This window comes from Mauremys reevesii, linkage group 26 (genome assembly GCF_016161935.1).
Source record: "Mauremys reevesii isolate NIE-2019 linkage group 26, ASM1616193v1, whole genome shotgun sequence".
Taxonomy (NCBI): domain Eukaryota; kingdom Metazoa; phylum Chordata; order Testudines; family Geoemydidae; genus Mauremys; species Mauremys reevesii.
In genome coordinates this window covers 6,219,142-6,236,192 of record NC_052648.1, presented here as the reverse complement: position 1 = coordinate 6,236,192, position 17,051 = coordinate 6,219,142, and the positions used below count along the sequence as shown (strand labels likewise).

General features: G+C 60.1%; 1 protein-coding gene across 9 annotated transcripts in view; it reads left to right on the top strand.

The window, feature by feature from the left end:
- TLE2 (TLE family member 2, transcriptional corepressor) overlaps positions 1–12,809 on the top strand; it is a 35,925-nt gene extending 23,116 nt beyond the window's left edge. For all 9 annotated transcript variants that reach the window (XM_039515326.1, XM_039515325.1, XM_039515327.1 and 6 more), the window contains 11 exons: positions 476–520; positions 1,481–1,621; positions 3,610–3,751; positions 6,125–6,285; positions 7,335–7,411; positions 7,978–8,227; positions 10,155–10,402; positions 10,717–10,864; positions 10,990–11,140; positions 11,583–11,659; positions 12,125–12,809. In XM_039515326.1, the coding sequence (XP_039371260.1) occupies positions 476–520; positions 1,481–1,621; positions 3,610–3,751; positions 6,125–6,285; positions 7,335–7,411; positions 7,978–8,227; positions 10,155–10,402; positions 10,717–10,864; positions 10,990–11,140; positions 11,583–11,659; positions 12,125–12,232 (1,548 nt within the window). In that variant the 3' untranslated portion in view covers positions 12,233–12,809. The remainder of the gene's footprint in view (positions 1–475; positions 521–1,480; positions 1,622–3,609; positions 3,752–6,124; positions 6,286–7,334; positions 7,412–7,977; positions 8,228–10,154; positions 10,403–10,716; positions 10,865–10,989; positions 11,141–11,582; positions 11,660–12,124) is intronic.
- Positions 12,810–17,051: the final 4,242 nt, after the last annotated feature.

The window sequence follows — 17,051 nt, the reverse complement described above, 5'->3', positions numbered from 1 at the left end:
GAAAATACCTTATAAAATAATTCCACAGGGAGCCCTTAAATCCGAGGCATTTCTGGGTCTCTGCTCTGTCTGACGCAGCCTTTGCTTGTGTGGGGTCTGATCCAAAGCCCATCGGAGTCACCAGGGAAACGTTCCACTCACTTCCTTGGGCTTTGGGTCAGGGAGACGAGCCAACAGAGTGGAGAGAGAATAATAATCCTTAGGGTTTATCTAGTGTTTTCCAGCCGTTCGCTTCAAACACTTTACAAAGGACATCAGTATCATTCTGCCCATTTTCCAGATGGGAAAACTGAGGCACAAAGAGGCGATGTAACTCTCCCATCCAGCAGGCCAGTGGCAGAGCTAGGAATAGACCCCAGGTCTTCTGAATCACAATCCAGTGCTTGAGCCACTAGGCAGCACTGCCTCGAAGATCTTTCCTGTGTCGGTATTTTGCTGTTTTAATTGTTCCTGGCTCTGTTTCTCCCCTCGGCAGGACAGCGACGGGGACAAGAGCGATTATAACCTAGTAGTGGATGAGGTGAGTGAGAAGTTTTTAATTAAATCTCTTAAGGCCTTGTCTAGACACACAATTCATATTACTTTACTGTTACAGCTGCAACCTAGGATGGAGGCATTTCTCTCAGCTGCGCAGAAAAGGGAATGAATTATGCTGGGGTAAAAAACACATTTGGAAACGTCTCTCCCCGAACTGAAATAATGATACTGGTCTGAAATCTGTGTATAGAGCAGGTCTAAGATGGTAACTGAAGGTGATTCTGTTAGACAGAGTTGCGCCTCTGGTGGTTGTATCACAAGCCTCGTGATATTTGGTGTTTCGGGGGAAGCCCCAGTTCCGGAAGTCACGTGACTCTATCAGAATCTCAGTTTTCTTTTTAAAAAAAACCAAGTCGGTTTCTAGCCTTCCTGACTGTGGAGAGAAGCTGGGAAGCGTGACCTCGGAAAGACAAACAGAAAGACCCCCAGAGCTGTTATTTTAAAAGAACAAGTCTCCCTGGTCAGCCAAGTCCATGGGTTGACAAGCTGGAGGCGCCTGTCCCTGAGAGGAGACTCGACTGATTGGCAAACGGTCGTTTTGTCCGGCTGGTTGATTATATTGCAGCAAATCGGCGGGTGTCCCCCAGTTCTTCCCAGTCGTTACCCAGCTGCCTGTTGCAGCCAGTTGGAAAGCACCCAAAGCATTAAAAGAGAGAGAATTAATATGGCTTGCAAAATTCCCAGTGCGTTCAAAAGCAGAGGCAATTTTCTCGTGTCCTCCTAGGCTACATCTGCAAAAGCAGGTCTGGATCCTGCTCCACCACCTGTGTGACTCTGGAGCGTCTGCATTCGGCTCTGCATTGACCCCGGGGTGTGGCACGAGGAGAGCCCACTCTGCTGCTGGCTGTGCCGTCCCTGTGCAGTGGGCACACGCTGGGCCCACGCTGGGCCCCGGTTCCCTCCTCTCTGAAGGCCCTGTCTGCTTTTCTCTTCCCCGCTGCAGGACCCACCCTCTGAGCCCAGCAGCCCTGCCCATGCACCCAGCACTAAGCTCCCACCCGCCCGCAGGGACATGCCTGAGAGCCCAGCCTCCCTGGCCTCCAGCCGGAGCACAACGCCCCTCAAACTGAAGGACCAGAGCCTGGTAAAGCGATGGGCTGGCGAGCTGGAGAGAGGCCGTGGGAGTGGGGGGGGGGGGTCGGCACCTACCTCTGTATCCCAGGGCACTGCCCCAGGGTGTCTGTCCCTGCTGCAGCACATGGGGTGGGGAGGGGGAGCCCGGAGCTCCTGGCCAGTGGATCTGGGATTCTCTGTCCCTGCTTAGAGGGCATGTCGCAGGCAATCCAGCCTGGAGGATGCACGGGGGGGCTGCCCCTGCTGGAGCTCTGCATTGGGGAAAGGGATGCTGCCCCCTGCAATCCCCTCCCATGCACCTTCCCCCATCACGCACAATTCCTTGGGCTTCCCGTCTGGTCCTTAACCCCTCAAGCACTTAACGAGAGAGCTTCTCGCCACGCCCTCTCCCCGTCATCCTATTGCTCCCTGCCCGCCTCACGTCTTCCCCTGGCTGCCCCGTCCCTGCCCCCTCCAGAGGGGAAGAATTGCATTGCACTGCCTCCTATCCTGCTGCAACCCACGGCCCCCACTGCTGTTCCAAGCCCTGGAGGGGTCATAGACTGGCAATGGGGTAAGAGGGATTGTGCCAGGTGGAGAGGTGGCAGTGGGAGCCGGGGCGGGGGGCACAACAGACCAGGGGTTACTCCTCCTAACAATCCTCTTCTGCCAGGATCCCTCCCTCCTTCTCCACCACTGAGGGCCAGCCGGAAGCCTAGGAAACAACCTGGTCCCCAAAGGGTTAACCCTCCAGGCCACACTATGCTGGAGTCAAACCCAGGGTCCGTGTGTCCCCTGGAGGTTCTCCAGCACTCTAAGGGTTAACAGCAGCCCAGCGAGACAGAAGGGTTTGGGATGCAGGCAGTGTGTGGGCTTTGCTGTGCAATCAGCAGGCAGCCTGGCCTAGTGGTTGCAGCAGGGTGAGCTCTGGGAGCCAGGACATCTGGGTTCTGTTCCCACCTCTGTACTGACTCGCTTCATGTCCTTGGGCCAGTCAGTTCCCCTTCCTGGGCCTTGCCTCATCCCATCTGTACAGCGTGTCTAACGCGCCGTGGGAGCATGAGGAGGCTCTAATTAATGAGTGTGCATCAGGTGCTTGGAGATCCTTGGCATGCTGATTAATTAATTAATAACGAATCCCTGCTATCGCTAGCGGGTCTCCCGCGCTGCCTGGCAAGGGGCGAGTGCCTTTGGAAGGGAGGTTAATACGCTGGTAACTGGAGCCTGGCTCTGCAGGTATTTTCCATCCGGCTGCCTGCAGAATTCCCCTGGGCTCCTCCGCGCGCTGTGCAATCTATCGATTTGCCCAGCATCAGCCTGATTCTCAGATTGAAACATCAGCGGGAGGGAAGCATGGGGAGGGAGGGTATTGATTGCGCTGTCATTCCCAGCCCAGCCATCAAGCGGAGGCCCGAGAGACACTTACCAGATTCAGCGGGAGCAATCTGTCGGCTGCAGGGCTTTGGGAGCCCTCCGTAGGGTTGCTGGCGCTCGCTGGCATTTCTCCCCGGGACAGTCTGATTAGAGCAGCCGAAATGCCCTAAGTGATGTGAGATTCACGGGCTCCGCGTGGATTTCTGCCGGTCTCCACAAAATCCCAAGGGGAGCAAAAATGGACACCCCCTTCAGTGAAACACCGGGCAGGGTGGGGCGGCTGGTCGATGGGCCTGATCCTGGGGCAGGGGCTGCAGACTCTCTGTGCAAGTATTAACCGGAAGGGGGTGTTCTCTAGGGGGTCAGAGCAGGGGGCTGCGAGTCAAGACTCCTGTGCTGTCTTCCCAGCTCTGGAAAGGGGTGGGGTCCAGTCCCAGGGGTTGAAGTAGCAAGGGGGGCTGGGAGCCAGGACTCCTAGGTTCTATACCAAACCCGGGCATGGAATCTCTCCAGGAGCTCGGGTGAATTACATCACTGCCTCGGTTTCCCCACTGGGGTGTGTGAGGTTTCACGAATGTGCAGGTAGCGCTCTGGGGGGGCCTTGGCTCTAGAGCAGGGCAGGGCAACATCTCCTTTCCATTGCAGAATGATGTCTCAGCCAACACTCCCACCTCCAAGTCCTCCAGCTCCTCTCCTCCACGGGACTCCCTAACGCCCGGCCCCGGGCCAAGCTCGGCCTCCCATCTCCGGCAACTCTCCTCCAAGCCGCCTGCCACGGACACCATCAGTGAGTCTCTCTAAGGCATCCGCGTCCTTCTGAGAAACTGCCTGGCCTTGTAACACAGCATGTGTGTGTGCGGGGGTGCGTGGCAGCTGCTGCAGTTACCACGAAGCTCTGGGTCAGTGGTGGATTTCCACCCATATCACAGCCAATTTTATGGAAGCGCTTCTGCCGTGGTAATACGGCGGGTGGGTCAATTACACCAACAGGTCCAATGTGTTAAGCTGCTGAGAGCCTGCTGTGCAATGCAAGGCCCTCCTTGCTTCTCAGGTGTGGGTCCATAGTATGGTTTGTGTCAACCTGTGGAACTCTCTGCTGCAGGAATTCAGTGTGACGAATACTGTGTCTGGCTTTTGGAAAGGGTTCTGCATTGTTTCTGACTTGTAATATTTCTGGCTATTCATGTGAAAACAAGAGTGATCAAAGCGCATGCTTCAAGACATTGGCTGAAGGGGTCAGGAAGGATCTGGCAGAGGAAGGATGATCTTGTAGGTACGGCACTGACTGGACAGGGACTCAGATCTGGATTCAGTTCCCAGTTCTGCCACAGACTCCCTGGGTGGCCCTGAGCCAGTCATTTAGTCCCAGATCCTCAAAGGTACCTAACTCCCATTGATTCAGGTGTCTAAATACCTTTTGAGGATCTAGGCTTTACTCTCTCTCTGCCTCAATACTCCATCTGTGCAAAAGAAATCATCAGCTTTTCATCTCTTTTGATGTGTCTACACGGTGCCTAGTTACAAAGGGTCCCTGGTTTTGGGGGCGGTGAGTTATTCTGATCTAATGTATTTTCCTCCCCACCAAGGTGCGTATTGCTCTGTAGCCCAGGTGCCTTTGGAGAGTTTTCATCTCCTTCTGACGCATCAGATACTGGCCACTCCCAGAGACCAGGGCCCAGTGCTGGATTTTTCTGTGGGTGCTGGGCGTGTGTGTACCCTGAGGCTACGTCTACACTGCAGCTGAAAGGTGTCAGTCCCAACCCCGTCAGAGTTCCTCAGAACGTAGTAGGTGGCTAGACTGAGCCGCTGCGGCTACGTTGTGATTTTAGGAACCAGGAAAGAGAGAGAGAAGCAGACGGAAAACAAGCAAACTCTTACACTGGACACTCTTGGGCTTGTGCTAGGAGACAGGACGGAAGCTCCCGATCTCCCTTCTCAGGACCATTCAGTATTTTTGAGACTCCAGCCTGTGCCCTCCGTTCGCCTCCTCTCGCAGGTGATGCTCCCAGTCCGTTCAATCTCTCTTCCTAGGAGAGTTTTTCTAGGTCCTCTGGGCCCCCTCTAGTTCTGCAGTATCCCTTTGGAGATAGGTTGGCCGGTAGCCAGAAGAAGCCGCACCATTGACGTATTACTCCCTTGAGTAAGTGGTGCAGGATTGGGCCCTGCAAGAGTTTGTTGTTTGTTTCACAGTCGTGCCCAGAGGCCCCAACTGAGATCAGGGCCCCATTGTGCTGGATGCTCCACAGACAGCAAGAGACACGGTCCCTGCCCTGAGCTGTATAAGTGGGGATCACTTGAAAGCCCCCAGGGGTGTGGCTCAATGTTAAAGGCCAGCTCTGCCTCTCTGGGTGATGCTGGGCGAGTTACTTTGCCGCTTGGTGCCTCAGTTTCCCCATCTGTAAACCGGGAGCATTACCCGTGAACTGGTGTTTGGAGAGCGCTTTGCAATCCTCCCGTGAGAGGAGCCGTGGAGCGTCAGGGGGGGATTTCAGCTAATAGAAATGCATCCCGCGGCCCGCCTGAAAGCTGGGTAGAGGGGGGTGGAAACGGTTTGATCAAGACTGGCAGTTTTCGAAGTGGAAATAGAGCACGAATTTGAGAAATGAAGCCCTTGTCTGTGCTAGAAAATTACTCGGATGAGGGGATGGAAATGGATCTTGATAAACCAGGAGAACTTCTGAGATGAATGCACCAGGATCAGCTTAGAACTCACTTGCGCTGATTTAGCTTAATTCAGTATGAGCCCAGTTTAAAGGGATTTCGGGGCCTCTGCATCAAGGGTTTGAAAGGCAGCATGGCTAGGGCCGCTGGCTTGGGACTCAAGAGACCTGGGTTCTATTCCTGGCTCTGCCGCTGATGCCCAAGGTCAGTTGTGCCTCAGTTTCCCCTTTGTCTGCCTTGTCTAAGACATTTGAGGCAGCAGCTGATCTGATCTGATCTCAGCTGAGGCTTCGTGGTGCTACTGTGGTACAAATATTACCTACTCACAAGTTCCTGGCTTCCAGCCTTGGCTAGCAGAGCTGGCTCTTGGCACTCAGGCATTTAGATCCACTGGTCCCAGGTTCAATGACCCACCCTGGGGCGTTACGCTGCCATCATGCAGGTAGCCAGCGCCCAGGGGTGCTGCTCAGTGGCCGCGTCTCTTCTCTCAACCCCCCAGCTCTGCGCAGCCCCCTGAGCGTGCCCAGCACCTACGCGTCTTCGTTCGGGATGGTGCCCCACGCCGCCATCAACGGTGAGCTCGCGGCCCCCAGCTCCTACGTGAGCATCCACCTCTCTCCGCAAGTCAGCGGGACGGTGCTGTACGGACGGTCCCCTCTGGTGAGTCGCGCACGGGCCGGGGCGGAGGCCAGCTCAGCTCCAGCTGCCTCCTGCAAAGGCCCTTTTCCCTCCCCCGCTCCCCAAAATCCCATGTGTGCGGGGGATGGAGAGTAGCAGTGGTGACCTCAACAGGGGGCAGCTCAGTGCAGGGCATGGGCCAGTCACATACAGTGGGGCACCTTCAGGGCCGGATTAACCTTTTGTGGCCAAACGTATCTGTGGGCCCCCAGGGAGGCGATGGAGCATGGCACGAGGAGGTCCGTCCCCAGAGCGAGGGGCCGGCCAGGGGCAATGGGGCAGGGCATGGCAGGGGCGGCCCCACTCCGCCCAGCCCAGTGCGAGGGCACTATTTACAGACCGGCAGTTGCCAGGCGCATAGTGACCCACCCGGCTCTGTGCTTCCAGCGTGCCCCTTGTCCTTGGGGGCCAGCCCGTGCCATGCCACACGGCCCCCTCACCCAACATCTCCCCCCCACTCCCAATGGCCAGAGCCCCCCTGGATCCACTATGGCCAGCACCCCTCCAACCCCTGCACAAATGCACAGCACCCCACGCACCCCCCCGGCCAGCGCCCCCTGCCCACAGCCCCCCCGAACCCCCACTCCCTAGTGCCCCAATACACACATTTTCCCCTCTCACACCCCAGCACCTCCCCCAGCCGACACTGGGCGTGTGTGTGTGTGTGTGTGTTGCTGCCATCGTCAGCAGGAGCAGGCCTTGAGGATTGGCCTGCTAAACCCACGGTTGTGAGTTCAATCCTTGAGGAGGCCACTTAGGGGTCTGGGGCAAAAATTGGTCCTGCTAGTGAAGGCAGGGGGCTGGACTCAATGACCTTTCAAGGTCCCTTCCAGTTCTAGGAGGAGATTGGTTGTGGCCCCTGGTGTCAGCCGCTGCTCCCTCCCGTATATTCTTGGAGGAAACAGGCTGCAGAGATAGCCAGAGAGGTTGTCCTAAGCCAGGGCGGCCGGACGCTGCTCGTCTGTAGGCCCAACTCCTGTGGCCCCTTCCCACCACGCCGCTTTGTGGACCAGATTCCCTTTGCTTTGCAGGTGGCGTTTGAGTCTCACCCTCACCTGAGGGCGGCCACCGTCTCCTCCTCTCTGCCGGCCATCCCCGGTGGGAAACCGTAAGTGCAGCCAAATCTGTGCTGGGGGCTTGGGATGCCCCAGGGGGAGGTGGTGGGATGCAGGTCACCGAGCCAGGCTCCCACCAGCCCACGGCAGAATTCTGCACAGGAGCTTCTGCGTGAAGCCGGTAATAAACAGGTCAAGGCCATGCTGCAGCCGGGAGGAAGGATGGACCAGTGGTTAGGGCTCTGCCGTGAGACTCCAGAGCCCTAGGTTCAATTCCCTGCTCTGGCCCTGACTGAGTCGTGTCATTGTCCTGTGACTCAGTTTCCCCATCTAGGCGCTGGGGTTTACAGCCCTGCCTCTTGGGGTGGGGGCTGTGAGGAAGGCTGGGAGTAGCTCAGCTACTACAGTAATGGGGCTGGGTACCTACCTGCCTGGAGAGGCCCCCTCCTTGTCTAGCGTGTGACCCCCACCCTCCCTGGCAGGGGGAATCCTCAGCACAGCCAGCCGGAAGCTCCGGGACAAAAGTGAGTGACAGAAGCCCAGCCACGGAGCGTAACGCCCAGGAGGGCTGCGTCCCTTTAAGGCTGCCAGCACTTACCTGCCTCTCCCCCTCCTCCAGCGCCTACTCCTTCCACGTGAGCGCCGACGGGCAGATGCAGCCGGTCCCCTTCCCTCCTGACGCCCTCATCGGCACCGGCATCCCCCGGCATGCCCGCCAGCTCCACACCCTGACCCACGGCGAGGTGGTCTGCGCCGTCACCATCAGCAACTCCACCCAGCACGTCTACACGGGGGGCAAGGGCTGCGTGAAGGTGTGGGACGTGGGGCAGCCTGGGACCAAGACGCCTGTGGCGCAGCTGGACTGCCTGGTAAGGGGATGGGGCATGGGGATGAAAGAGCGGCCGTTGGCTCCGACACAATTCCTTGCTACCCTTGAGGGCCAGATCCCTGGCTGGGGAAAATCGCTGAGGATCTGGCCCTGTATGCCGCAGCAGCCAAAGGCACCGGTCCCGTACTGCAGTCGATACGCACTGGAGATTGTCACTAGGGTTGTTGGAGTGGCACCTTCGCCAAGGCCCCTCTTGGCTGGTGGACTGGACCACAGAGTTTGGACTCAGGATCCCCGAGTTCTAGTTCTGGCTTTGCTGCTGTGTGCCCACCGTGGGCTGGGCTCTGTGTGTGTGAAGCCCTGCCTCAGTTTCCCCTGTCGAGCCGGCAAAGGAACCTTTCCCAGGCGGTGGTGGGAAATGATCTATGTGCGCGTCAGCTGGGGCCGTCCCAGGCCTGCTTCCCCAGCACGTCGGGAGCATCGGCGGGGACTGGAATTGGTCCGTCGCTAGAAAACCCTCATCAAAAGGAAAAGCAATTAATAATTGAGCTGCCCCCCGGGGGCCCGGCTCATTAGCATGCCAGAGACTCTGGCGCTCCTGCCACGACTGGAAGGTGCTGTGGAGCGTGGCAGGACGGCTCATGGCTGCAGCACTTGGGGGAGAGGAGGGGGGCACTTGCTCTCCTCCCATCTCTGACCAGTTTTTGTCCCTCATGCCCCCCCCCACACACACACTGGGGCTTTTCCGCTTCCGAGGCCTCCCATGTGCAATGCCGTGACGGCGCCAGCAAGCGCAGGGGCGTACGCCAGCCTGCCAGGGCAAGGGGTGCCCCCGAGGCTGCTTTGGAAGGCAGGGGCGATCGGGAAGAACTCAGGCGCAGAACCTCCAAGGTAGTTCGGCTCCTAACGCCCTGTGAGGAGGCCGCAGGCTGGAGGGGGGAGCACGGCCTAGCGTGGAAGCTGGTGGCCTCAAATGCCTGTATCTGAAATGCCTAATCCCGGTGGAACTTCCGTAAGCCCCAAGCTCCCAGGCTGGCAACGAAGTGTCCCAAGCGCGGCGGGTCTGGGACTGAAGCAGCAGCAGTTTGGGGTCACTTCAGTGCTGGGCCGGATGCTGCGGTGCTGGAGGTGTTAGAGGGGGGCTGGGCAGGTTTGGCTGACTGTGGTATGTGCTGAGAGCTCCCTGTGCTTTTCACTGCTGTTCAGAGCCTGCGTGGGGCGCTCTCTGTCTCCCCTGGGCCTCAGAAGCCCTGACCGTCAATGGGGTGGAGGGTAAAACAGGCCAGTCTCTGTGACTGGGCACTGACACCCGGGACAACGAATGGGCTTGTGCGTAAGGCGTTGGCCGGGGCTTCAGGAGATCCAGGTTTAATTCCTGGCTCTGCCACTGATTCCCCGTGTGACCTCGGGCGAGTCATTTAATTGCCTGTGTTCCAGTTGTAAACCGGGGGTGGGTGGGTGGGTGGGTGTGTGTGTGTGTGTGTGTGTGTGTGTGTGTGTGTGTGTGTGTGTGCGCGCAGCACCTAGCACCATGGGGCTGCTAGGCACAGAATAAAGCTCGTCGTCAATGGCTTGATGCTGAGACTGGACCCTGGGCTGCTTTGCCAAGGGCCCTAGACTCTTGGCAATGGGCAGGACACTGGGTGAGGTTGGGGGGAAGCAGAGGTGGGGAACTGGGCTGCTTTGGAGTAAGGTAGAAATTGCGTCAAGGCCTGGAGCGCTTCAGAGCCTGGTGGCTGAGCCCTGCAGGGTGAATTCCATTGACCTCCACTGAGTCCCTGGCACAGGCGCCCCCGGCAGGACAGGCGGCACAGAGAGGCTGCAGGCCTGCAGCCGGCCTCGGGGGGCTGATCCAGAGCCTGTGAAATCAGGGGAGACTTTCCACTGACCCTTAAGGGGCGCTGGATCAGGGACCCCCCCTCCGCCGTGACAGGTTTTAAGGCTGCTCCTCCCTCTCCCTTCCCCAGAACCGCGACAACTACATCCGCTCCTGCAAGCTCCTCCCGGACGGGCGCAGCCTCATTGTGGGCGGGGAGGCCAGCACCTTGTCCATCTGGGACCTGGCCGCGCCCACCCCCCGCATCAAAGCGGAGCTGACCTCCTCGGCGCCCGCCTGCTACGCCCTGGCCATCAGCCCCGACGCCAAGGTCTGCTTCTCCTGCTGCAGCGACGGCAACATCGTGGTGTGGGACCTGCAGAACCAGACCATGGTCAGGTGAGCCCCCCCCCCATCTCACGGGGCCTTCCCTGCACAGCCCCTGGCTCAAGTGCATGCGGCTAGGATCAGCTGGGTGACCTTTGCTGGCTGGCGACCGTCAGACTTAGGGGGGCCTGGGCTGCTGGTGTGGGACCTGCAGAACTGGACTCTGGTCAGGTGAGCGCCGGAGTTTGCCTGCCACCTGCTGGGCATCCCTTCCCAGGATGCAGTGCGGTGCGGCTGGCTAGCGCTGGAGAGGGGAGGTGCCCCCGGCCACAGGACCCGAACCTGCCGCAGGCGACGGTGCCTGACGGCCGCGCTCTCCCCTCCAGGCAGTTCCAGGGCCACACGGACGGCGCCAGCTGCATCGATATCTCCAACTACGGCACCAAGCTGTGGACGGGGGGGCTGGATAACACGGTGCGGTGCTGGGACCTGCGGGAGGGGCGCCAGCTGCAGCAGCACGATTTCAGCTCCCAGGTAGGGGGGCGACGGGGCGCTGCAGAGCCCGAGTGGGTGGGGGCGGGCGCTGTGCTCTCCCCTCCCCCGGAGAGCCAGCCTGGCAGGGACCCGCTTCCTGGGGCCTGACTCTGCCTTCTCCCCAGATCTTCTCGCTGGGTTACTGTCCCTCGGGGGAGTGGCTGGCCGTCGGCATGGAGAGCAGCAACGTGGAGATCCTGCACGTGGCCAAGCCGGAGAAATACCAGCTCCACCTCCACGAGAGCTGCGTCCTCTCCCTCAAATTCGCCTCCTGCGGTAGGAGTGTGCGCGCAAGTGCAGACGCAGGCTCGGGCCGGCCGAGGGGGTTGCATGGCCTAGTGGGCAGAGCAGTGGCTGGGACTCGGGAAAAGGCGTCTGTTCCTGGCTCTGCCGCTGTCCTGCTGGGTGACTGAGTCAGTTACTGCTTCACTCTGTGCCTCAGTTTCCCCTCCAGCCCCAGAACATGGAATGGAGCTGGGCAGGGCTTGGACGGCTGCATGGATAGGACTCCACGTTTACAGGCGGGCTGACAGTTTATCCAGCCCGGGCTGTGCTTTGGATGCTCCCGGTGCATCGTCCTCTGCTCCCAGGGCAGGTGGTTGCTTGTGGGATGCCGCTGGAATCCCCCACGCCTATGGGCAGCGTCTCCCCTTTTGCTGTATCTCTCGTCCGTGCACGCGACAGCCCTCCGCTGACCCGCTGGACTCTCCCATTGCAGGTAAATGGTTCGTGAGCACAGGGAAGGACAATCTGCTGAACGCCTGGAGGACGCCCTACGGAGCCAGCATCTTCCAGGTGAGGAAGGGGCACTCTGCCGGGAGGCACATACCGGTTAAATCCCTCACCCCCGGCAATGCGTAGGGTGGGAGCAACTGCCCAGCCCGTCAGTAACTGCCCCAAAGCCAGGTTCGTAGATTCCAAAGCCAGATCGGACCCTGGTCTGACCTCCTGCACGATGCAGAACAGGAGTGTCCTGAATTAATTCCTGATTGACACAGAGCATCAGTTAAATCAGTGGGAGGCTTTTCCCTTGGTTTTAATGACCTTTAGCCCCAGCGGCCCGCAGGCGGAGATCGGGGAGTGCTGAGAGAGAGAAAGTCGGGCTCCGATTTTAACTCCCCTCAGAACAAGGCCTGGGCCAGTCTTTGCCACTGGTCTCCCTAGCCCTGATCTGAGCTCCCTCCCCCCCGCCACTCGTTAAATCACTATCGAGGCCACCCAAGGGGCAGGTTCCCTCTCCTAACCTCCACCCCCTCTCAGTCCAAAGAGTCCTCGTCGGTGCTGAGCTGTGACATCTCGATCAACGACAAGTTCATCGTCACGGGCTCCGGCGACAAGAAAGCCACCGTCTACGAAGTGGTGTACTGAGGCGTGCGTGCGGGGGTGGGCCTCGGAGCTGCCGGGACCGAGCTGCACCGTGACCAAAACCCCGGCGCCACCCGGGGCAGCCTGGCCAACCACCCGCCGCGGCCTCAGGAGGCGGCGTGCACCGGGAGTGGGGGCCCCTCCCCACTGCTTCAGCTGCAGAGCGGCCCGAGAGCCTCGCGCGGTCGTTCCCGGCTCGGAGACGGGCCCTGTCGGTGCTTCTTCAGGCTGAGTGTGACGCTTCCGCCACACGCAAACAGGTGCGGGCGGCTGGAGACACGAGACGCCTCGCTTCCTTTCTGCATCTTCCCCGCGTCCTCCCAGGGGCGGACGTGGGGGAATAAGGACTAGCGTGGGGATTTTGGAGGGAGAGGCCAGGCCCGAGGGGACTAGCAATGGCCGGCTCCCAAGGCACAGAGGGCTGTTGCTACAGGTGCAAGCGATGCTGTTATCACTCAGCGAGCGAAGGGGCTGGGTCCTGCCACTTCTCCCACATTATTACTACTGATTTAATGACGCCAATTTTCTGTTGAGAAAACAGCTGTAATTTCTCCTCGGTAAATAAATGTATTTAACAGGCCGCGGGTTCAATCCCTGCGTAATGAAATGTGGGGATTTTCCGCGTGGCAGGGGACAAGCACGGGGCCCAGTTCGGCACGTCGATTTGCTATGTCAAATGGAGCCTGGAAAAACAGGGGGTGGGGAGATGACGGGTCCCGGGCTGCTAATGAGACACCTCCGCCGTGAGCGTTCTGCCCGGATTACAGCCAGAGCCCCCCCGAAACACACCTGCTGCTTCAGTGACTTGGTGGAAAAGGAGCTGGTGTCCTCCCTAGAGATGCTGATGTTGGCTGCGTCCTCTTGCTGCAAGGGGAGGGAGGGGGGAGTTGGGGCTAAGGTGCTGGGCTGGACCTTGGTGGGGCCGGGTGAGTATCCCAGCTCTGCTACCGCCTCTCTGGGTGACCTTGGGCAAGTCACTTCCTCTCATGAGTGCTCAGTCCTTCAGCTGTAAAATGGAGATGATCCTTCCTGGCTCCCAGGCTTTTGGGGGTTTACTGTGAGGTCTTCAGTGCAGAGCCCTTCCCGCCCCTTCCCCTTGGAGGATGCGCAGTGCCTAGGGTTGCCAATGCTCCCGCACTGAGGCCGATTTCAGGAGACTCATGGCCAATCTCCTGCTTGCTACTGAAAGCAATCGGGTAGATTTCAATAGGCCAAAAGTCTGGTTGGCGGGGGTGGTGCAGGGGGGCTAAGGCAGGCTCCCTCCCTGCCCTGGCTGGGTGCAGCTCCCGGAAGGGGTGGCATGTCCTTGCAGCTCCTAGGCACAGGCAGGGGTGGCCGGGGGGTAGGGGTCACTGTACGCTGACTCCGTAGCTCCCATTGGCCAGGAACCGTGGCCAATGGAAGCTGTGGGGGCGGTGCCTGCAGGCAGGGGCAGTGCACAGAGCTACCGGGCTGCCCCAGCCTGGGCCTAGGAGCCACAGGGGCATGCCGCTGCTTCTGGCAGCTGCCGGAGATAAGCGCCGCCTGGAGCCCCCTCCTACCCCCAAACTCCCTCCCAGAGCCCACACCCCCCCCCTGCACCCCAACTCCCTCCCAGAGCCCACACACACCCCTGCACCCCAACTCCCTCCCAGAGACCACACACCCCCTCCTGCACCCCCAACCCCCTGCACCCAAACTCCCTCCCAGACCCACCCCCCCCCTCCTGTACCCCTGCCCCAGACGGGTGAAAGTGAGTAAGGGTGGGGGAAAGTGAGCAAGAGAGGGAGGGGAGAATGTAGTGAGAAGGGGCGGGGCCTTAGCCCAGGGGGCGGGGCAAGTGTGTTTGGGTTTGTGCCATTAGCCACTTGGCAACTCCAGGGCCCACCCTGAGAAGCAGGAGGTGCTAATGAGGCTAAGAGGTGGGAAATGGTCCAGCTGGCTGCAAAGCCTGAGCCTTAAGAGGCTCCTGCAAAGCGCTATGGACTAATTAAAGCAGGAGTAGCCCCCCCCACCCCAGCTGGGGGGGCGGGGGAGGGGTTGTCTGTGACACTGAGGAGCAGCAGGGGCTGCAGGCGACAAGCTGGAGAAATGAGCAGTGGCTGAAGGGCTGCCTGCAGCCGGGGCAGCCGTGTTGGCTGCAGCCACATGGGGCAGAGTGCGTGGCGGCTAGTAACGGCTGGATGCGGTGATGCCCTGCGGCCGAGGGCCTGCGACTGCCAGCCACCAACCAGGCCCCTGACAAGGCTTAGGAGCCTGCGTCTGAGCGGCCGAGAGGCTACCCGTCCATTGCACGGCAGCCGGTGGGGATGCAGCGTTTGGTTTTCATGCTGCAGGAGAACAAACATGAGCCCAGTACAAGGCCGTGCTCGGCCTGCTGCAGAATCTTTTCCCGCCCAGCTCCCTGAAAGTCAGGTAGAGGAGGGAATTCAACGTTGGGTCGGCCCCAGCTCCGGCCTGTCCACAGCGGTACAGCGCCTGCGTCCGCAACCCCCCTACGATCCTGCTGCCAGCGGCCTGGAACCAGGTATTGCTTCAAAAAAGCCCCGTTTTCGTGCCAATGGCTGAGACCGGGGTTCCAAGCCCAGCTTCGCCGTGAACAGGTTCAGGGAAGGCGGCTGCCGCCCAGCTGACATTGGAGCTAGAATACCAGGAACACTCCAGGAAACCTGAGTTCAGAGGCCCCCCAGGTGCCTTCCCACCCCCAGCCCTTGCACCGGCTTCCTTGCCAAGGCCCCTTGCCCAGCAGAATACAGGCTGGAGCAGCCGAGCCCCAGGCCAGCCAGCTTGAGTCACTGGCAGCTTGAGCCCAGCCGAAGCCCCTGCCCTGTGAAGAGGAAAAACAGGTTTCGAGACAGCTGAATCGAGGGCGGATCCAGTCTGGGGCTGAGCTGCCACCCACCTCTCCTTCCAACTGCCTGGCCAGCCCTTGCCAGCTCAGCACCCCCTCGCTTAGCTTCGTGCTGAACTAGCAGCCCCCTTTCTGCACGGGGACGCACCTGGGCCTGGGGGGAGTGGAATAGTTCGGGAGCGTCTCCCTCCCGTGCTCAGCTAGAACCTGGGCTTCTACCGTCACCCCGAGCTGGGGCACCAGGCCACTGCACAGGAGCAGGGGGTGAGGGGCTGGATGGCCTCATCCTGGGCACGGGATGCTGCAGAGAGCAGGGGGCTCAGTGCGCACCCCCTGGGCTGCAGGTCATTGCAGTGGGGCGTATCTCACCCCCGTCGCTGTAGGACATGGATACCACCAGCATTCACCACCCCCACCTGCTGCTTCTGTAGATTTGAGCAACTTCTACTGCCTCTCACCTTGCTGGGGGCGACGCGCTGCCCGCGTCGGCCTCTGCGCTGGGTCGCAGCCTGAAGACACACCGGGGGAAGCCCAAGCACAGCTGTCACCCTCCCCTCCCAGCCCCGGCCTAAGGGCAAAGGGAGGCTGGTGCGACGCTGCCAGAGGGAGCAAAGCATGTGGGAAAACACCCACGAGTGCGGCACTGGATGCGCCCGCACAAGACCAAGGCACACGCCGTGTCGCCAGCTCTCTGGCCTTAATACCGAGCGCTTTGCACGAGTCGCTCTCAAAGCATTTTACAAAGGTCACCACCCGCCCCACGTCACAGGTGGGGAAGTGACTTGCCCAACGTCTGCGGCCAACAAGGGGTTAAGACTCAGCACCGCTCAGTACCGGGGCAGCGCTCTAGCCGCTCACTGGCACTGCCTTCCTCTTCCAAAGCTCCCTGGGCCGGAGAGAGAACGCGCCCGTGGGCCCCGCTCTCCCCCCAGCTGCAGAAGGGCCCTCGCTCAGAGACGGGGCCGTAGCGGGGAATTCAGAGGGACGGATGCTCCTCGACGCCCAGCCCTTGTAATCACAGTTCACCACGGAGACCACAACCGCAGCCCGAGCCTTCCAGGCTATGCCAAACGGGAGCATAAAGACAGGGGGCGGGAAGCCGGCACTGGAGCCAGCTGAAAGTCAGACAAATCCCCGCCCCGTCCAAAACAAGAAAGGGCCATTTTGTTTTACCCAGTTTCCTGGAACCGTAGCCCCTGGCTGAGAATTTCAGCCGGAAGGTGGTGCAGGTTCAGGCTGGAATTTCTAGGCAGAGCCGGGGCTCCAGCCCTCCCCCGAGCCGTGGGAGTAAAGATGCTGTTTCGAAACCCCGCTCTGCACCCGTCAGAGCAGGGCCGAGATCCTGGAGCGGCCAGGGAGTTGCCGCACCTCCTGGGCAAGTGGCCGTTCTGGCCAGCAAGGCCAGTTCTAGCACAAAAGTGCCAAAAGGTCACGGTTCTCCCCCTTCGCCCCCACCCACAACACAACAAAAATCTTGAAAACATCCAGTGCTTCTCTCTCTCCCCCCCGCCCGGGCCACAAACCAGAATAGCTGTTTTCTGGCCAGGCTGAGCCAGTGCTTCCAGCCCCAGCAGGGTAGAAAGCCAGAAGTCAGGGCAGGCAGCCAGCAGTTTGCTGACACACACCTGGAGGAGGGGGAAGGCAGGCAGGCATTGTAAATAGGGCAGCAATTAGAAACCCTCCCCCCCCACACTGCCTGAAGCAGAGAGCTCCCCCCCCCCCCCCCCAACACACAGAGGAAGCGATGGGGGGGTGGGAAGGAGGGAGATGTTTTTGCTGAGGAAGCGGAACAGTTGGGCCCAAGGAGGCAGCCTCAGTTCTCTCCCTGCTGTACACGTGCAGGCAGGGTAGATCGCTGCAGCGAGCCAGGCGGGCAGTAGCTGCAGCTCCTCCTTGGCAGAAGGATCAGGAGGTTGGGGGAGGGGGGGGTGTTACACACCTGGGCCCAGCTCCAGAGCTATACCTCCCCGTAAGGCACGTGCACTTGGGGGA